At 58.8% G+C, this 20,064-nt stretch overlaps 2 protein-coding genes and 2 long non-coding RNA genes across 4 annotated transcripts; 3 read left to right on the top strand and 1 right to left on the bottom strand.

The window, feature by feature from the left end:
- Window positions 1-654: 654 nt before the first annotated feature.
- On the top strand, window positions 655-4,327 carry LOC127466006 (cilia- and flagella-associated protein 45-like; the record flags this gene model as incomplete). The annotated part of the gene is given in 7 exon segments (XM_051776603.1): window positions 655-802; window positions 1,701-1,843; window positions 2,371-2,478; window positions 2,480-2,565; window positions 3,678-3,717; window positions 3,719-3,903; window positions 4,209-4,327. Coding segments are annotated over 7 exon segments (804 nt in total), but the record flags the coding sequence as incomplete, so codon positions are not given.
- Window positions 4,328-4,435: 108 nt separating this feature from the next.
- Window positions 4,436-5,204, top strand: LOC127466007 (uncharacterized). The gene is made up of 4 exons (XR_007902556.1): window positions 4,436-4,468; window positions 4,581-4,640; window positions 4,913-5,054; window positions 5,145-5,204. It is a non-coding gene; the product is annotated as an uncharacterized LOC127466007 (long non-coding RNA).
- A 1,868-nt stretch (window positions 5,205-7,072) lies between these two features.
- On the bottom strand, window positions 7,073-19,057 carry LOC127466009 (cilia- and flagella-associated protein 45-like). The gene is made up of 11 exons (XM_051776604.1): window positions 18,950-19,057; window positions 16,879-17,003; window positions 15,967-16,114; window positions 14,254-14,424; window positions 13,666-13,844; window positions 13,149-13,278; window positions 11,563-11,709; window positions 10,623-10,736; window positions 9,545-9,738; window positions 8,316-8,540; window positions 7,073-7,207 (listed from the first exon to the last, which is right to left on the bottom strand). Exons 1-11 carry the CDS (start codon window positions 19,055-19,057, stop codon window positions 7,129-7,131), a joined length of 1,620 nt encoding a protein of 539 aa, XP_051632564.1. The 3' UTR covers window positions 7,073-7,128.
- Window positions 7,259-8,069, top strand: LOC127466008 (uncharacterized). Its single transcript, XR_007902557.1, has 3 exons — window positions 7,259-7,334; window positions 7,806-7,842; window positions 8,019-8,069. It is a non-coding gene; the product is annotated as an uncharacterized LOC127466008 (long non-coding RNA).
- Window positions 19,058-20,064: the final 1,007 nt, after the last annotated feature.

The raw sequence follows: 20,064 nt of genomic DNA, 5'->3' as shown, positions 1-20,064 counted from the left end.
GATGAGAAAAGGATGATGATGATGAGGAGGATGATGATGATGAGGAGGAGGAGGAGGAGGAGGAGGAGAAGGAGGAAGACGAGAAGGACAAGGAAAAAGAATGGAAGATGAGGAGGAGAGAGGAGGAGGAGGAAGGAGGAGGAGGAGGAGGAGGAGGAGGAGGAGGAAGGAGGAGGATGAGAATGAGGAGGAAGAGGAGGAGGAGGAGAAGGAGGAGGAAGAGGAGGAGGAGGATGTGAATGAGGAGGATGAGGAGGAGGAAGGAGGAGAAGGAGGAGGAGGAGGAGGAGGAGGAGGAGGAGGAGGAGGAAAAGGAGAAGGATGAGGAGGAGGAGGAAGAGGATGAGGAGGATGATGATGAGGAGGAGGATGATGATGAGGAGGATGAGAAGGAGGAGGAGGAGGAGGAGGAAGAGGATGAGGAGGATGAGGATGAGAATGAGGAGGAGGAGGAGGAGGAAGGAGGAGGAGGAAAAGGAGAAGGATGATGAGGAGGAGGATGAGAATGAGGAGGAGTAGGATGATGATGAGGAGGATGAGAAGGAGGAGGAGGAGGAGGAGGAGGAGGAGGAAGAGGATGAGGAGGATGAGGATGAGAATGAGGAGGAGGAGGAGGAGGAAGGATCATCCCCCCCCCCTCGGTGGCGGTTGCAGGCGTGGGAGCGGCAGCAGGCGCGGCAGAGGCGGATCAACGCCGAGATCAAACGGGCCAACGACGAAGGCGCGAGGATGAAGGAGCAGCGGCGGGAGGGAGGAGAGGCTGCAGGACGAGAAGGTGCTGCAGTACCAGAGGGAGAGGATGGTGAGAGGGGCTCACCCCCAGGAGGGACTGGGAGGGACTGGGAGGGACTGGGATGGACTGGGAGCGAGACTGGGTGGGACTGGGAGGGACTGGGATGGGGCTGGATGGGACTGGATGGGACTGGATGGGACTGGGAGGGACTGGGAGGGACTGAGAGGGACTGGATGGGACTGGATGGGATTGGGGGCACTGGGGAGGGACTGGGATGGGACTGGGATGGGACTGGATGGGATTGGGATGGGACTGGATGGGACTGGGATGGACTGGGTGAGACTGGGAGGGACTGGGATGGGACTGGATGGGACTGGGTGGGACTGGGTGGGACTGGATGGGACTGGATGGGACTGGGAGGGACTGGATGGGACTGGGATGGGACTGGGAGGGACTGGATGGGACTGGGAGGGACTGGGAGGGGACTGGATGGGACTGGGAGGGACTGGGTGGGACTGGGATGGGATTAGGGCACTGGGGAAGGGCTGGGATGGGACTGGGAGGGACTGGGTGGGACTGGGAGGGACTGGGATGGGACTGGGAGGGACTGGGAGGGACTGGGTGGGACTGGGAGGGACTGGATGGGACTGGGATGGGATTAGGGCACTGGGGAAGGGCTGGGATGGGACTGGAGAGGGACTGGGTGGGACTGGGAGGGACTGGGATGGGACTGGGAGGGACTGGGAGGGACTGGGTGGGACTGGGAGGGACTGGGATGGGACTGGGAGGGACTGGGTGGGACTGGGAGGGACTGGGATGGGACTGGGAAGGGACTGGGTGGGACTGGGAGGGACTGGGATGGGGACTGGATGGGACTGGATGGGACTGGAGCCACTGGGCTGGCACTGGGCTGGCACTGGGGACACTGGGCTGGCACTGGGATGGCACTGGGGGCACTGGGGGCACTGGGATGCCCTGTTCCTCCGTCCCCCCAGGAGCGCGAGGGCCGCGGCCGAGGCGGAGAAGGAGCGGATCCGGCAGGAGAAGGAGCTGGAGCTGGCCCGGCTCAGGGCCACCCAACAGCGGGACCAGGACTGGCAGGCCGAGAGGGTGGGTGGGCCTGGCCCTGTCCCCAATCCCTGTCCCCAATCCCTGTCCCCAATCCCTGTCCCCATCCCTGTCCCCCATCCCCATCCCTGTCCCCAATCCCTGTCCCCATCCCTGTCCCCCCATCCCTGTCCCCAATCCCTGTCCCCATCCCCGTCCCCCATCCCTGTCCCCCCATCCCTGTCCCCAATCCCTGTCCCCAATCCCAGTCCCCATCCCCGTCCCCCATCCCTGTCCCCAATCCCTGTCCCCAATCCCTGTCCCCATCCCTGTCCCCAATCCCTGTCCCCAATCCCTGTCCCCATCCCTGTCCCCCCTGGGAGCCTCCACTGTCCTCTGGCCTGGGTTTGAAGCCCCCCTTGGACCCTCCATGGCCTGGGTGGGAAGATCCCCTTGGACCCTCCATGGCTTGGGTTTGAAGCCCCCCTTGGACCCTCCATGGCTTGGGTTTGAAGCCCCCCTTGGACCCTCCCTGGCCTGGGTTTGAAGCCCCCCTTGGACCCTCCTCTGTCCCCCCCCGGCTCGGTCAGGACGCCCTGAGGGCCAGGAGGAACCAGGAGGCCGCGGACCGGGAATGGCGGCGGAAGGAGCTGGAGAAGGCCCGGAAGAAGGCGGAGGCGGAGCAGCAGCTCCGGCGGGGACCGGCGGGACCAGGTGGCCCACCAGGAACACAGACTGGCCGTGCAGCTGGAGCAGGAACGCCAGGAATTCCAGAGGCTGCTCCGGTGAGCCCCGCGGGGCCGGGGGGGGGACTCCCAGTGACAACGGGTGGCTCTGGGGGGTGTAGACACCTCTAGAACCCCATAGACACCCCTGGGACCTCAGAGACAGCTCTAGGATGCCATAGACACCTCTAGAACCCCATAGACACCTCTAGAACCCCATAGACACCCGTGGGACCTCAGAGACAACTCTGAAACCTCATGGACACCCCTGGGACCTCAGAGACAGCTCTAGGATGCCATAGACACCTCTAGAACCCCACAGACACCTCTAGAACCCCATAGACACCCCTAGAACCCCAGAGACACCCTTAGAACCTCATAGACACCCCTAGAACTTCATAGACACCCCAGGACCTTGTAGACACCCCTAGAACCCCATAGACACCTCTAGAACCCCATAGACACCCCTGGGACCTCAGAGACAGCTCTAGGATGCCATAAATACCTCTAGAACCCCATAGACACCCCTAGAACCCCATAGACACCCCTGGGACCTCAGAGACAGCTCTAGGATGCCATAAATACCTCTAGAACCCCATAGACACCCCTAGAACCCCATAGACACCCCTGGGACCTCAGAGACAGCTCTAGGATGCCATAGACACCTCTAGAACCCCATAGACACCTCTAGAACCCCATAGACACCCGTGGGACCTCAGAGACAACTCTGAAACCTCATGGACACCCCTGGGACCTCAGAGACAGCTCTAGGATGCCATAGACACCTCTAGAACCCCATAGACACCTCTGGAACCCCATAGACACCCCTAGAACACCACAGACACCCCTAGAACCTGATAGACCCCTCTAGATCCCATAGACACAGCTAGAACTTTATAGACACCTCTAGAACCTCATAGATGCATCTAGAACCCCATAGATACCCCTAGAACCTCATGGACCCCTCTAGAACCCCATAGACACCCCTAGAACCTCGTGGACAAATCTGGGACCTCATAGACCCCCCTAGAACCCCGTAGACACCTCTAGAACCCCATAGACCCCTCTAGAACCCCATAGACACCCCTAGAACCCCATAGACACCCATAGAACCCTTAGACCCCTCTAGAACCCCCCAGACCCCCCCGGACACCCCCGTTGTCCCCCGTCAGGGTGCAGCAGGAGCAGCAGGAGCGGGAGGAGCGGGAGCGGGGCGCGGCGGGCGGGGCTGGCGCGGGCCCACGCCGAGGAGCTGCGGCGGGAGATGGGGGAGCGGCGGCGGCGGCGGGAGCAGGAGCGGGCGGCCGAGCTGGAGGAGGGCCGGCGGCAGGAGGGGGAGGCCCGGCAGCGGCGCCAGAACATCGCCCAGCTGGGGAGGGTCAAACTGCAGGAGCTCAGGTGGGGCCTTCCCCATCCTTCCCTTCCCTCTGGATCCTTCTCTTCCCCCCAGATCCTTCCCTCCAGATCCTTCCCTTCCCTTCCCTTCCCTTCCCTTCCTTCCCTTCCCTTCCCTTCCCTTCCCTTCCCTTCCCTTCCCTTCCCTTCCCTTCCCTTCCCAAACCTTCCCAAACCTTCCCAAACCTTCCCTTCCCTTCCCAAACCTTCCCAAACCTTCCCAAACCTTCCCAAACCTTCCCTTCCCAAACCTTCCCAAACCTTCCCAAACCTTCCCTTCCCTCCGGATCCTTCCCTTCCCTCCCCAGGGCCACGGGGCTGCCCGAGAAGTACTGTGCCCAGGTGGAGAGGAGGGCCGGCAGCTGTGCCGGGGTGGAATCCCCCGGAGCAGAGCCCTCGTAGGCCCGGCCCGGGAGGAACCGGCTCCGGCTCCAACTCCGGCTCCGGCTCCCCACGGAGTTGCCGCTTCCGCCTCCGCGCCGGCTTTTCCAATAAGAGACGTTTCTGGAGCAGACGGGGTTTGCTGGGTTTTCCTTGAGCTTCCAGGGGTGTCCGTGAGGTTCTAGAGGTGTCTGCGGGGTTCTAGGGGTGTCTACAGGGGTGTCCATGAGCTTCCAGGGGTGTCCGTGAAGTTCTAGGGGTGTCTGTGGGGTTCTAGGTGTGCCCATGAGTTCCTAGAGGTGTCTACAGGGTTCTAGGGGTGTCCATGAGCTTCCAGGGGTGTCCGTGAGGTTCTAGAGGTGTCTACGGGGTTCTAGGGGTGTCTACAGGGTCCCAGGGGTGTCCATGAGCTTCCAGGGGTGTCCATGAAGTTCTAGGGGTGTCTATGGGGTTCTAGGGGTGTCTCTGAGGTTCCAGGGGTGTCCATGAAGTTCTAGGGGTGCCTATGGGGTTCTAGGGGTGTCTACGGGGTTCTAGGGGTGTCTACAGGGGTGTCCATGAGCTTCCAGGGGTGCCCATGAAGTTCTAGGGGTATCTATGGGGTTCTAGGTGTGCCCATGAGTTCCTAGAGGTGTCTACAGGGTTCTAGGGGTGTCCATGAGCTTCCAGGGGTGTCTGTGAAGTTCTAGGGGTGTCTATGGGGTTCTGGGGGTGTCCGTGAGGTTCTAGGGGTGTCTACAGGGTTTTAGAGGTGTCTCTGAGGTTCCAGGGGTGTCCTTGACCTTCCAGGACTGTCCATGAGGTCCTAGAGGTGTCTACAGGGTTCTAGGGGGGTCCATGAGCTTCCAGGGATGTCTGTGAAGTTCTAGGGGGGGTCTATGGGGTTCTAGGGGTGTCTATGGGGTTCTAGGGGTGTCTATGGGGTTCCAGGGGTGTCCATGAGCTTTCAGGGGTGTCTATGGGGTTCTAGAGCTGTCTACAGGATCCTAGAGCTGTCTCTGAGGTTCCAGGGGTGTCCACGGGGTTCCAGGGGTGCCCCACGGGGCTGGGAGGGGGGGGAGTGGCACAGCTTGGGCCACTGTAGAAGTTGGTCCTGGAGGGGGGGGGAAACCGAGGGGTGGGACCAGTGGGAGATACTGGGATCACTGGGAAGTGCTGGGATCACTGGGAAGTGCTGGGATCACTGGGGAGTTGTCCCACCACCACTGGGAGGTACTGGGATCACTGGGATGTGCTGGGACCAGTGGGAGGAGCTGGGATCACTGGGAAGTGCTGGGATCACTGGGGAATTGTCCCACCACCATTTGGAAGTGCTGGGATCACTGGAATATGGTGGGACCAGTGGGGAGGTGCTGGGATCACTGGGAGGTGCTGGGACCAGTGGGGAGGTGTTGGGATCACTGGGAGGTGCTGGGATCACTGGGAATTGTCCCACCACCATTTGGAAGTGCTGGGATCACTGGGAAGTGCTGGGATCACTGGGGAATTGTCTCACCACCACTGGGAGGTACTGGGATCACTGGGATATGGTGGGACCAGTGGGAGATGCTGGGATCACTGGAACGTGCTGGGATTACTGGGGAATTGTCCCACCACCATTGTGAGGTGCTGGGACCAGTGGGAGGTGTTGGGATCACTGGGAGGTGCTGGGATCACTGGGGAATTGTCCCACCACCATTTGGAGGTACTGGGATCACTGGGGAATTGTCCCACCACCACTGGGAGTTACTGGGATCACTGGGATATGGTGGGACCAGTGGGAGATGCTGGGATCACTGGGATGTGCTGGGATCACTGGGGAATTGTCCCACCACCATTTGGAGGTGCTGGGATCACTGGAAACTGCTGGGATCACTGGGGAATTGTCCCACCACCACTGGGAGATGGTGGGAACACTGGGAGGAGCTGGGACCAGTGGGGAGGTGCTGGGATCACTGGGAGGTGCTGGGATCACTGGGGAATTGTCCCACCACCACTGGGAGGTGCTGGGTCCAGTGGGAGGTGCTGGGATCACTGGGATATGGTGGGATCACTGGGATGTGCTGGGATCACTGGGGAGTTGTCCCACATCCACTTGGAGGTGCTGGGACCAGTGGGGAGGTGCTGGGATCACTGGGAGGTGCTGGGACCAGTGGGAGGACGGAAAACAACAAAGGAAGGATGGAAAACACTGAGAGAAGAACGGAAAATGGGATGGAAAACACCGAGGGAAAGACGGAAAACAACAAGGGAAAGGTGGAAAACACCGAGGGAAAGATGGAAAACACCGAGGGAAGGATGGAAAACATCAAGGTAAAGGTGGAAAACACCAAGGGAAGGATGGAAAACAAGGGAAGGCTGGAAAACACCAAGGGAAGGATGGAAAACACCAAGGGAAGGATGGAAAACACCAAGGGAAGGATGGAAAACACCAAGGGAAGGCTGGAAAACAAAAAGGGAAGGATGGAAAACACCGAGGGAAAGATGGAAAACAAAAAGGGAAGGATGGAAAACACCAAGGGAAGGATGGAAAACAAAAAGGGAAAGGTGGAAAACACCAAGGGAAGGATGGAAAACAACAAGGGAAGGATGGAAAACAACAAGGGAAGGATGGAAAACACCAAGGGAAGGCTGGAAAACACCGAGGGAAGGCTGGAACACGGGATGGAAAACCCCACGTGGAAGGACGGAGAACACGCCGTGTACCCCACAAACATCTCTTGTACAACCCCACAAACCAACCCAGAACCCCAAACCCGCAGAAATCCGGCTCTGGAACCCCCCCCAAATGCAGAGAAAGCCGGTTCTGGACCCCCCAAATCCATGGAAATCCGTGGAAATCCATGGAAAGGCGGAGCTGGTCCCTCCCTAGGCGGTGGCAGCTCGGAGGTGGTGGCCTGCCCTCCTCTCCACCTGGGCACAGTATTTGTCGGGCATCCCGGTGGCCCTGAGGAGGGAAGGGAAGGATCTGGAATGAAGGGAAGGATCTGGAGGGAAGGGAAGGATCTGGAGGGAAGGGAAGGATCTGGAGGGAAGGGAAGGATCTGGAATGAAGGGAAGGATCCAGAGGGAAGGTTTGGGAAGGATCCGGAGGGATGGGAAGGATCCAGAGGGAAGGGAAGGATCCAAAGGGAAGGGAAGGATCTGGAGGGAAGGTTTGGGAAGGGTCTGGAGGGAAGGGAAGGATCTGGAATGAAGGGAAGGATCTGGAGGGAAGGGAAGGATCTGGAGGGAAGGGAAGGATCCAGAGGGAAGGGAAGGATCTGGAGGGAAGGGAAGGATCCAAAGGGAAGGGAAGGATCCAGAGGGAAGGGAAGGATCTGGAGGGAAGGGAAGGATCCAGAGGGAAGGGAAGAATCCAGAGGGAAGGGAAGGATCCAAAGGGAAGGGAAGGATCCAGAGGGAAGGGAAGGATCTGGAGGGAAGGGAAGGATCCAGAGGGAAGGGAAGGATCCAAAGGGAAGGTTTGGGAAGGATCCAGAGGGAAGGGAAGGATCCAAAGGGAAGGGAAGGATCCAGAGGGAAGGGAAGGATCCAAAGGGAAGGGAAGGATCTGAGGGAAGGGAAGGATCCAAAGGGAAGGTTTGGGAAGGATCCAGAGGGAAGGGAAGGATGTGGAGGGAAGGGAAGGATCCAAAGGGAAGGGAAGGATCCAGAGGGAAGGGAAGGATCTGGAGGGAAGGGAAGGATCTGGAGGGAAGGGAAGGATCTGGAGGGAAGGGAAGGATCCAGAGGGAAGGGAAGGATCTGGAGGGAAGGGAAGGATCTGGAGGGAAGGGAAGGATCCAGAGGGAAGGGAAGGATCCAAAGGGAAGGTTTGGGAAGGATCCAGAGGGAAGGGAAGGATCCAAAGGGAAGGGAAGGATCCAGACGGAAGGGAAGGATCTGAGGGAAGGGAAGGATCCAAAGGGAAGGTTTGGGAAGGATCCAGAGGGAAGGGAAGGATGTGGAGGGAAGGGAAGGATCCAGAGCGAAGGGAAGAATCCGGAGGGAAGGGAAGGATCTGGAGGGAAGGGAAGGATCCAGAGGGAAGGGAAGGATGGGGAAGGCCCCACCTGAGCTCCTGCAGTTTGACCCTCCCCAGCTGGGCGATGTTCTGGCGCCGCTGCCGGGCCTCCCCCTCCTGCCGCCGGCCCTCCTCCAGCTCGGCCGCCCGCTCCTGCTCCCGCCGCCGCCGCCGCTCCCCCATCTCCCGCCGCAGCTCCTCGGCGTGGGCCCGCGCCAGCCCCGCCCGCCGCGCCCGCTCCCGCTCCTCCCGCTCCTGCTGCTCCTGCTGCACCCTGACGGGGGACAACGGGGGTGTCCGGGGGGGTCTGGGGGGTTCTAGAGGGGTCTACGGGGTTCTAGGGGTGTCTATGGGGTTCTAGGGGTGTCTATGGGGTTCTAGGGGTGTCTACGGCGTTCTAGGGATGTCTGTGGGGTTCTAGGGGTGCCTATGGCGTTCTAGATGGGTCTATGGGGTTCTAGAGGGGTTCTGCAATGTCCCAAGGGGGTGTGTGGGGTTCTAGGTGTGTCTATGGGATCTAGAGGTGTCTATGGGTTCTAGAGGTGTCTACAAGGTCCCAGGGGTGTCTTCGGGGCTCTAGAGGGGTCTGTGAGGTCCCAGGGGTGTCTACAGGGTTCTAGAGGTGTCTATGGGGTTCTAGAGGTGTGCATGAGGCCCCGGGGGCGACTGTGGGGTTCTAGAGGTGTCTATGGCACCCTAGAGCTGTCTCTGAGGCCCTAGAGGTGTCTATGGGGTTCTAGGGGTGTCTCTGAGGTCCCAGGGGTGTCCATGAGGTTCCTGAGTTGTCTCTGAGGTCCCACGGGTGCCTGTGGGGTTCTAGGGGTGTCTGTGGTGTTCTAGGGGTGTCTCTGGGATTCTAGGGGTGTCTCTGAGGTTCCACGGGTGTCTCTGGGGTTCTAGGGGTGCCTGTGGGGTTCTAGGGATGTCTCTGAGATCCCACGGGTGTCTGTGGGGTTCTAGGGGTGCCTGTGGGGTTCTAGGGGTATCTATGGGGTTCTAGGGGTGCCTGTGGGGTTCTAGGGGTGTCCCTGGGGTCCCACGGGTGCCTGTGTGGTTCTAGGGGTGCCTGTGTGGTTCTAGGGGTACCTGTGGGGTTCTAGGGATGTCTCTGGGGTTCTAGGGGTATCTATGGGGTTCTAGGGGTGCCTGTGGGGTTCTAGGGGTACCTGTGGGGTTCTAGGGGTATCTGTAGGGTTCTAGAGGTGCCTGTGGGGTTCTAGGGGTGTCTCCACACCCCCCCGAGCCCCCGGCTGTCCCCGGGCTTCCCCCCGGGCTCACCGCAGCGCCGCGAGGAACTCCTGGCGGTCCCGCTCCACCTGCATGGCCAGGGCGTGTCTCTTGTGGGCCACCTGGTCCCGCCGGTCCCGCTGCAGCCGCTGCACCAGCTCCGCGTTCCGCCGCGCCCGCTCCAGCTCCCGCCGGCGCCAGTCCCGCTCCGCCGCCTCCTGGCTCCGCTTGGTCCGCAGGGCCTCCTGCCCGAGCCGGGGGGGGGACTGGGATGGGACTGGGAGGGACTGGGGGGGGACTGGGAGGGGACTGGGAGGGACTGGGAGGGGACTGGGGGACTGGGAGGGGACTGGGAGGGACTGGGATGGGACTAGGATGGGACTGGGGGACTGGGAGGGGACTGGGAAGGACTGGGAGGGGACTGGGGGACTGGGAGGGACTGGGAGGGGACTGGGATGGGACTGGGAGGGGACTGGGAGGGACTGGGAGGGGACTGGAGATGGACTGGGATGGGACTGGGGTGGGACTGGGAGAGGACTGGGACAGTGGGGAGGGACTGGGGATGGGACTGGGAGGAGACTGGGAGGGGACTGAGGGCACTGGGATGGGACTGGGATGGGACTGGGAGGGGACTGGGAGGGGACTGAGACACTGGGAGGGACTGGGATGGGACTGGATGGGACTGGGATGGGATCGGGGTGGGACTAGGCTGGGATTGGGGCACTGGGGAGGGACTGGGATGAGACTGGGGCACTGGGGAGGGACTGGGATGGGACTGGATGGGACTGGGGGCACTGGAGAGGGATTGGGATGGGACTGGGGGCACTGGGGGCACTGGGGAGAGACTAGGATGAGGACAGGGATGGGACTGGGATGGGACTGGGATGGGACTGGGATGGGACTGGGGGCACTGGGGAGAGACTGGAATGGGACTGGGATGCGACTGGGACACTGGAGAGGGATTGGGATGGGACTGGGGGCACTGGGATGGCACTGGGATGGCATTGGGCTGGGAATGGGATGGGATTGGGGGCACTGGGGGCACTGGGGGCATTGGGCTGGGACTGGGATGGGATTGGGGGCACTGGATGGCACTGGGCTGGCCCTGGGCTGGGCCAGGCTCACCCACCCTCTCCTCCCTCCAGTCCTGCTCCCGCCGTTGTTCCGCCCTGTCCCGGACCAGCTCCAGCTCCTTCTCCCGCCGGAGCCGCTCCCGCTCCGCCTCGGCCGCGGCCTCGCGCTCCTGGGGGACAGAGCCCAGTGCCCCCAGTGCCAGCACAGTGCCCCCAGTGCCCCCAGTGCCAGCACAGAGCCATCCCAGTGCCCCCAGTGCCAGCACAGTGCCAGCCCAGTGCCCCCAGTGCCCCCAGTGCCCCCAGTGCCAGCCCAGAGCCATCCCAGTGCCCCCAGTGCCCCCAGTGCCAGCCCAGAGCCATCCCAGTGCCCTCAGTGCCCCCAGTGCCCCCAGTGCCAGCACAGTGCCCCCAGTACCAGCCCAGTGCCAGCCCCGTGTCCCCAGTGCCAGCCCAGTGCCAGCCCAGTGCCAGCCCAGTGCCCCAGTCCCATCCCAGTCCCATCCCAATCCCATCCCAGACCCATCCCAGACCCATCCCAGACCCATCCCAGTGCCCCCAGTCCCATCCCAGTCCCATCCCAGTCCCATCCCAGTCCTATCCCAGTCCCATCCCAGTCCCATCCCAGTGCCCCAATCCCATCCCAATCCCATCCCAGTCCCATCCCAGTCCCATCCCAGTCCCATCCCAGTGCCCCAATCCCATCCCAGTGCCCCAATTCCATCCCAGTGCCCCAGTCCCATCCCAGTGCCATCCCAGTGCCATCCCAGTCCCGTCCCAGTCCCTCACCATCTTGTCCCTCTGGAATTCCAGCACCTTCCCAGTCCCATCCCAGTCCCATCCCAGTCCCATCCCAGTGCCCCCAATCCCATCCAGTCCTATCCCAGTCCCATCCCAGTGCCCCAATCCCATCCCAGTGCCCCAATTCCATCCCAGTGCCCCAGTCCCATCCCAGTGCCATCCCAGTGCCACCCCAGTCCCGTCCCAGTCCCTCACCATCTTGTCCCTCTGGAATTCCAGCACCTTCTGCTCCTCCAGCCTCTCCCTCTCCCGCTCCTTGCCCTTCACCCGCTCGTTCTCCTCCTCCGCCCGTTTCATCGCCCGGAAAACCTCCCGTTTGCGCTCCTGCTGCCGCTGCCAGGCCTGGAAACGGGGGGGAACACCAGGGAAGGGTGGGATGGGAAATGGGATGGGAAATGGGATGGGAAATGGGATGGGAAATGGGATGGGAAACCCCCAGGGAAGGATGGGATGGAAAATGGGATGGGAAATGGGATGGGAAATGGGATGGGAAATGGGATGGGAAATGGGATGGGAAACCCCCAGGGAAGGATGGGATGGAAAATGGGATGGGAAATGGGATGGGAAATGGGATGGGAAATGGGATGGGAAACAACCAGGGAAGGATGGAAACAATCAGGGAAGGATGGAAACAATCAGGGAAGGATGGAAACAATCAGGGAAGGGTAGGATGGAAAATGGGATGGGAAACCCCCAGAGAAGGGTGGGAAACAACCAGGGAAGGGTGGGATGGAAGATGGGATGGGAAATGGGATGGGAAATGGGATGGGAAACCCCCAGGGAAGGATGGGAAACAACCAAGGAAGGGTGGGAAACAACCAGGGAAGGATAGGATGGGAAATGGGATGGGAAATGGGATGGGAAATAACCTGGGAAGGATGGGAAACAACCAGGGAAGGATGGGATGGAAAATGGGATGGGAAATGGGATGGGAAACACCAAGGGAAAGATGGAAAATGACAAGGAAAGGGTGGAAAACAAGGGAAAGATGGAAAATGGGACGGGAAACAACCAGGGAAGGATGGGATGGAAAATGGGATGGGAAATGGGATGGGAAATGGGATGGGAAACAACCAGGGAAGGGCGGGAAATAATCAGGGAAGGATGGGAAACAATGAGGGAGGGATGGGATGGAAAATGGGATGGGAAACACCCAGGGAAGAGTGGGAACAACCAGGGAAGGGTGGGAAATAATCAGGGAAGGGTGGGATGGAAAATGGGATGGGAAATGGGATGGGAAATAACCTGGGAAGGATGGGATGGAAAATGGGATGGGAAATGGGATGGAAAATGGGATGGGAAATGGGATGGAAAATACCAAGGAAAGGGTGGGAAACAATGAGGGAAGTATGGAAAACAAGGGAAGGATGGAAAACACCAAGGGAAGGATGGGAAATGACAAGGGAAAGATGGGAAATGGGATGGAAAACATGAAGGGAAAGGTGGAAAACAAGAAGGGAAGGATGGGAAACAACCAGGGAAGGATGGAAATGGGATGGAAAACAAGGGAAAGGTGGAAAACAACAAGGAAATGGTGGAAAATGACAAGGAAAGGATGGAAATGGGATGGAAAACATGAAGGGAAAGATGGGGAACAATAAGGGAAGGATGGGAAATGACAAGGGAAGGATGGAAAACAATGAGGGAAGGATGGAAAAAAACAAAGGAAGGATGGGAAATGGGATGGAAAACACCAAGGGAAGGGTGGGAAACAACAAAGGCTCATCCAGCCCTTTCCAGCCCGCTTTTCCAGCCTCCCTCTCCCATTCCCTGCTCCCCACCTCCCGATCCTCCCTCCTCATCTGCTCCAGGCGCCGGAGCCGGGCCAGAACCTCCTGGTACTTCTGCTCCTCCTGGAGAACCCGCTGGGCTGCCCTCTGCTCCAGCTGCTCCAGCACCTCCTGCTTCGTCCTGGAATTTGGGAATGGGAACAATCCCTTGGGATCCACCCCAGCCCCATCCCTCTGCTCCAGCTGCTCCAGCACCTCCTGCTTCGTCCTGGAATTTGGGAATATTTCCTTGGGATCCACCCCAGCCCCATCCCTCTGCTCCAGCTGCTCCAGCACCTCCTGCTTCGTCCTGGAATTCCAGAGTGGGAACATTCCCTTTGGATCCATCCCAGTCCCATCCCAGCCCCATCCCTCTGCTCCAGCTGCTCCAGCACCTCCTGCTTCCTCCTGGGAATTCCAGAACGTTCCCTCAGGATCCATCCCGCTCCCGGGAGCGGGAATGAGGGCACGGATGGAGGTGGAGAGGATGAGAAAGTCGGGATGCTTCCCCGAGGAACCCCCTGCCCACCTGAGGAGCTGCTCCTTCCTGCGGCGCTCCAGCTCCTCCTGGATCCAGAGCCCCCTTTCCCGCTCCGTCTCCAGGAGCTTTTCCAGGCGTTTCTCCTCCTCGGCCAGTTCCCGGCGGATGAGCCGCTTCTCCAGGACCTGCCGGTCCCGGATCAGGTGGCACCGGGCGTTGAGGAGGATCTGGGGGGACACAGGGAACAGGTTGGGAAGGGTTGGGAAGGGTTGGGAGGGGAGGGAAGGGAAGGGAAGGGAAGGGAAGGGAAGGGAAGGGAAGGTTTGGGAAGGGAAGGGAAGGGAAGGGAAGGGAAGGGAAGGGAAGGGAAGGGAAGGTTTGGGAAGGGAAGGGAAGGGAAGGGAAGGGAAGGTTTGGGAAGGGAAGGGAAGGGAAGGGAAGGGAAGGTTTGGGAAGGGAAGGGAAGGGAAGGGAAGGGAAGGGAAGGGAAGGGAAGGGAAGGGAAGGGAAGGGAAGGGAAGGGAAGGGAAGGGAAGGGAAGGGAAGGGAAGGGAAGGGAAGGGAAGGGAAGGGAAGGGAAGGGAAGGGAAGGGAAGGCTCCAGCTTTCCCATGGGCAGCGGCAGCTCCGGCCCTACCGAGTTGAGCTCCCTCATCTCCTCCTCCTGCTCCATCCTCATCCTCCCCGCCCGCTCCAGCAGCTCCCGCTCCCGCTCCCGCCGCTCCTCCTCCAGCTCCGGCCGCTGCTCCCGCCGCTCCTGCAGCTCCGCCTTGCGCCGCTCCGCGCTCCGGGCCCGGAGCAGGGCGGCCTGGGGGGATTGGGGTAAACTGGGGGGATTGGGGTAAACTGGGGGGATTGGGGATGGATTGGGGATTGGGGATAAACTGGGGGGATTGGGGATAGACTGGGAATGGGGATAGACTGGGGGGATTGGGATAAACTGGGGGGATTGGGGATAAACTGGGAATGGGGATAGACTGGGGGGATTGGGATAGACTGGATCGGGGCAGCCTGGGGGGATTGGGATAGACTGGGAATGGGGATAGACTGGAGCAGGGCAGCCTGGGGGGATTGGGATTGGGGATAAACTGGGAATGGGGATAAACTGGATCAGGGCAGCCTGGGGGGATTGGGATAGACTGGGAATGGGGATAGACTGGGGGGATTGGGGATAGACTGGATCGGGGCAGCCTGGGGAATGGGGATGGATTGGGGATTGGGGATAAACTGGGGGATTGGGGATAAACTGGATCGGGGCAGCCTGGGGGGATTGGGATTGGGGATAGACTGGGGAATGGGGATAAACTGGATCAGGGCAGCCTGGGGGGATTGGGGATAAACTGGGGGGATTGGGGATAGCCTGGGGGGATTGGGATAAACTGGGGAATGGGGATAAACTGGATCAGGGCAGCCTGGGGGGATTGGGATAAACTGGGGATTGGGGATAAACTGGGGGGATTGGGGATAGACTGGATCAGGGCAGCCTGGGGGGATTGGGGATAGACTGGGGGGATTGGGATAAACTGGGGAATGGGGATAAACTGGATCAGGGCAGCCTGGGGGGATTGGGGATAGACTGGGGGATTGGGGATAAACTGGGGGGGATTCCTGGATCCAACAAGGTGGGATTGGTGGGAACAACCAGGGTGGGATTGGTGGATCCACCCCGGTGGGATCCCTTTCCCACCCCCAGCCCCACCAATCCCAGTGATCCCGCCCAGCCCTTCCCATTCCAGAGACCCCCAAAGTGCCCCCCGACCCCCCCCCCAGCCCAGGAGGACAGAGAGGAGACCCCCAAAGTGCCCCCCTGAGAGGAGACCCCAAAGTGCCCCCTTTGCCCAGGACAGAGAGGAGACCCCCAAAGTGCCCCCTTTGCCCGGGACAGAGAGAAGACCCCCAAAGTGCCCCCTTTGCCCGGGACAGAGAGGAGACCCCCAAAGTGCCCCCTTTTCCCCCCCACCCCGTCAGGGATGGGTCCAAGGGGGGTCCCTGAGGGGCGGGCAGGGGGTCGGTGCCCACCCTGGCCCAGGGGGGTCCCTGAGGGGTGGGCAGGGGGTCGGTGCCCACCCTGGCCCAGGGGGTCCCTGAGGGGCGGGCAGGGGGTCGGTGCCCACCCTGGCCCAGGGGGTCCCTGAGGGGTGGGAGGGGGGTCGGTGCCCACCCTGGCCCAGGGGGTCCCTGAGGGGCGGGCAGGGGGTCGGTGCCCACCCTGGCCCAGGGGGTCCCTGAGGGGTGGGAGGGGGGTCGGTGCCCACCCTGGCCCAGGGGGGTCCCTGAGGGGCGGGCAGGGGGTCGGTGCCCACCCTGGCCCAGGGGGTCCCTGAGGGGCGGGCAGGGGGTCGGTGCCCACCCTGGCCGCGTCCTGCTTGGCCCTCAGGGCCGTGCCCGCCCCGTGCCCGCCGAGCTCCTCCCGCCCCGACCCTCGGGCCTCTTCCTTGAGCAGCTCCAGGTCCTTCGTGCCCAGGACCAGCGAGCCCGGGGGCTTCTCCTCGGGAATGCTGCGGGGACAGGGGTGGGCTTGGGAAGGGTTTGGGAATATTTCGGGAATGTTTCACCCCTTTCCCGTTGGCACAGAGCCCGTCCCAGGACGTTTTGGGGGAAAAAAACCCTGATTTTTGGTGCCCCAGGTCTGGTTTGGGAATATTTTGGGAATGTTTCACCCCTTTCCCGTTGGCACAGAGCCCATCCCAGTAGGTTTTGGGGTGAAATAAGCTGATTTTTGGTGTCCCAGGTCTGGTTTGGGAATGTTTGAGATAATGGATATTGGGATGTTGGGATATTGGGATATTGGGATATTGGAGTATTGGGATATTGGGATATTGGGATATTGGGGTATTGGGATGTTGGGGTATTGGGATATTGGGATATTGGGTATTGGGATGTTGGGGTATTGGGATATTGGGATATTGGGGTATTGGGATATTGGGATGTTGGGATATTGGGATATTGGGGTATTGGGATATTGGGATATTGGGATATTGGGATATTGGGGTATTGGGATATTGGGATATTGGGGTATTGGAATATTTCAATATTGGGATATTTGGATATTGGATATTGGGATATTGGGGTATTGGGATTTTTGGAGATTGGGATATTTGGATATTTGGATACAAAATAACCTGATTTTTGATGTCCCAGGTCCGGTTTGGGAATATTTTGGGAATATTTCACCCTTTCCCGTTGGCACAGAGCCCATCCCAGCACATTTTGGGGCGAAACAACCCGATTTTTCCCCCTCCCAGACCGGATTTGGACTCACATCAACTCCCTGACCAGGTCCTTGGTGATGATCCGGATGGTCCTGGGTCTGCTCCGGCCGGGGGGAAGAGCGGGAAGGCTCCAGGAATCCCTCAGGATCACCAGGGGGCTGCTGGGGCCCGAATCCTGCGGGAAAAGGGGGGCTGAGGAGCCCAAAAAATGGGGAAAAAGGGGGGAAAAGGGGGGTCTGGACCCTCCCCAGGACTCCCTGAGCTCCAGAGGGTCTGGAAAATCCAGTGGGAAGGAGTTAATCCTTGGAATTCCCGATTTTTGGGCCAATATTCCCAATTTTTAGGTCAATATTCCCAATTTTGGGGTTAATATTCTCAATTTTGGGGTTAATATTCCCAATTTTTTGGGTCAATATTCCCAATTTTGGGGTCAATATTCCCAATTTTTGGGCCAATATTCCCAATTTTTGGGCCAATATTCCCAATTTTTGGGGTCAATATTCCCAATTTTTAGGTCAATATTCCCAATTTTGGGGTCAATATTCCCAATTTTTGGGCCAATATTCCCAATTTTTGGGGCCAATATTCCCAATTTTGGGATCAATATTCCCAATTTTTGGGCCAATATTCCCAATTTTTGGGCCAATATTCTCAATTTTTGGGTTCAATATTCCCAATTTTTAGGTCAATATTCCCAATTTTTAGGTCAATATTCCCAATTTTTGGGGCCAATATTCCCAATTTTTGGGCCAATATTCCCAATTTTTAGGTCAATATTCCCAATTTTTGGGGTCAATATTCCCAATTTTTGGGGTTAATATTCCAAATTTTTTGGGTCAATATTCCCAATTGTGGGGTTAATATTCCCAATTTTGGGGTCAATATTCCCAATTTTTGGGCCAATATTCCCAATTTTTGGGCCAATATTCCCAATTTTGGGGTCAATATTCCCAATTTTTAGGTCAATATTCCCAATTTTTGGGTTAATATTCCAAATTTTTAGGGTCAATATTCCCAATTTTGGGGTCAATATTCCCATTTTTTGGGTCAATATTCCCAATTTTTTGGGGGGGAATTCCCACCTTCCCAATCCCAGAGGAGGGAAATTTGGGAATTCCATGAGTAGGAACCCCCCCCGGAGAGACCCCCGGGGGTGGAACTCGCTGACCTTTAACTCCCCCCCCCAATCCATAGGGACAAATCCCGGGAATGCCGCCACCTCCCATCACCCCCCTCCGACCCAGGGGGGGGGGGGGGTAAAATCCCACCCTCCTAATTCCAGAGGAGGGAAATTTGGGAATTCCATGAGGGGAATCCCCCCTGGAGAGACCCCCGGGGGTGGAACTCGATGACCTTTAATTCCCCCCCCCAATCCATAGGGACAAATCCCAGGAATAATCCCAGGACAAATCTCCTGGGATTAACCCTCCCCCTGTGTCCTGGGGGGGGGAGAATTCCCACCTTCCCAATCCCAGAGGAGGGAAATTTGGGAATTCCACGAGTAGGAACCCCCCCTGGAGAGACCCCCGGGGGGTGGAACTCGCTGACCTTTAACTCCCCCCCCCCCATTCCATAGGGACGAATCCCGGGAATACCGGGATTTCCTGGGATTAACCCTCCCCCTGTGTCCTGGGGGGGGAAATTCCCACCTTCCCAATCCCAGAGGAGGGAAATTTGGGAATTCCATGAGTAGGAACCCCCCCTGGAGAGACCCCCGGGGGTGGGACTCGCTGACCTTTAACTCCCCCCCCCATTCCATAGGGACAAATCCCGGGAATGCCGGGATTTCCTGGGTGTGTCCTGAGGGGGGAATTCCCACCTTCCCAATCCCAGAGGAGGGAAATTTGGGAATTCCACGAGTAGGAACCCCCCCTGGAGAGACCCCCGGGGGTGGAACTCGCTGACCTTTAATTCCCCCCCCCCAATCCATAGGGACAAATCCCGGGAATGCCGCCACCTCCCATCACCCCCCTCCGACCCAGGGGGAGGTCCCACCCCCCCAACCCCCCCAAAACCCCCCAAAAAACCCCAAAAAACCCCCAAAATCCCCTTTTCCCCGTACCCGTCGCCCCCCAAAAAAGCGTCTCATCCACGGTCGAGCTCCGCGCCCGCCGCCGGTACCGGGGGGGTCTGGGGGGGTCGCGGCCGGATCGGGGGTCGGGGGGGCACCGGCTGGGACCCCCCCCGAGGCGGGGGGGGCCGGAGGGGGGGCTCTGGGGGAGGCGCCATCGCGATATGTCGCGATATGGAGGAAGGGGGGGGGGGGAGGGAGCGACCGTTGTCGGGGCAACGCTCGCAACGGAGCCCCGGGGGGGGGCGCGGGGGGGGGGGCGGGAACGGTGGCGGGGAAGGGTAAAAATGGGTGGAAAGAGCTCAAAAATCGGGGCAAAGAGCGAAAAAAATGAGGCGGGAGGGGGTGAAATGGGTTTAAAGGCGCTCGAATGGCTCGAAAAGTAAAAAAAATGAGTTGAAAGACCTCAAAAATGAGACCAAAAATCAAAAAAAAAGGATCCAAAAGACCCCAAAACTCAGCCCAAAGACTTAAAAAATGACCCAAAAGAGCCCAAAATGAGTTCAAAGACCCCCAAAACAGCCCAAAAATCAAAGAAAAGGACCTTAAGACCCCCAAAACAGCCCAAAGACTAAAAAAATGACCCAAAAGAGCCCAAAATGAGCTCAAAGACCCCCAAAACAGCCCAAAGATCAAAAAAAAAGGACCTTAAGACCCCCAAAACAGCCCAAAAATCAAAAAAAAGGACCCAAAAGACCCCAAAACTCAACCCAAAGACTAAAAAAATGACCCAAAAGAGCCCAAAATGAGTTCAAAGACCCCCAAAACAGCCCAAAAATCAAAGAAAAGGACCCAAAAGACCCCAAACTCAGCCCAAAGACTAAAGAAATGAGTCAAAAGTCTCCCAAAATCACGGCAAAGAGCAAAAAAAATGAGCCGGGAGGGGGTGAAATGGGTTTAAAGGCGCTTAAATGGCTCGAAAAGTAAAAAGAATGAGTCGAAAGACCCCAAAAATGAGACCAAAAGACCCCAAAAATGAGCCCCAAAGTTAAAAAAATGATCCGGAAGGGGGTGAAATGAGTCTAAAAACCGCCAAAACAGCCCAAAAATCAAAAAAAAGGACCCAAAAGACCCACAAATGAGCCCAAAAAGACCCCAAAACTCAGCCCAAAAATAAAATAAAAGGACCCAAAAGTGCCCAAATGAGTTCAAAGGCCCCCAAAAT

The sequence above is a fragment of the Manacus candei genome, unplaced genomic scaffold (assembly GCF_025592945.1).
Source record: "Manacus candei isolate 608988 ecotype Guabito, Panama unplaced genomic scaffold, ASM2559294v1 h1tg000561l, whole genome shotgun sequence".
In the NCBI taxonomy this organism is placed as follows: domain Eukaryota; kingdom Metazoa; phylum Chordata; class Aves; order Passeriformes; family Pipridae; genus Manacus; species Manacus candei.
Note: the sequence above shows the minus strand (reverse complement) of the source record. Positions and strands in the feature narration are given on the sequence as shown.

What these genes read in the sequence shown, in the direction of transcription:
- LOC127466009 (XM_051776604.1), bottom strand. Translation starts at nt 19,057, where the DNA reads ATGGCGCCTCCCCCAGAGCCCCCCCTCCGGCCCCCCCCGCCTCGGGGG. An exon ending in GACCTGGTCAGGGAGTTGAT is followed by an intron (nt 16,115 to 16,878) that starts GTGAGTCCAAAT and finishes CTGTCCCCGCAG; the next exon opens with CATTCCCGAGGAGAAGCCCC. An exon ending in CCAAGCAGGACGCGGCCAGG is followed by an intron (nt 14,425 to 15,966) that starts GTGGGCACCGAC and finishes CAATCCCCCCAG; the next exon opens with GCCGCCCTGCTCCGGGCCCG.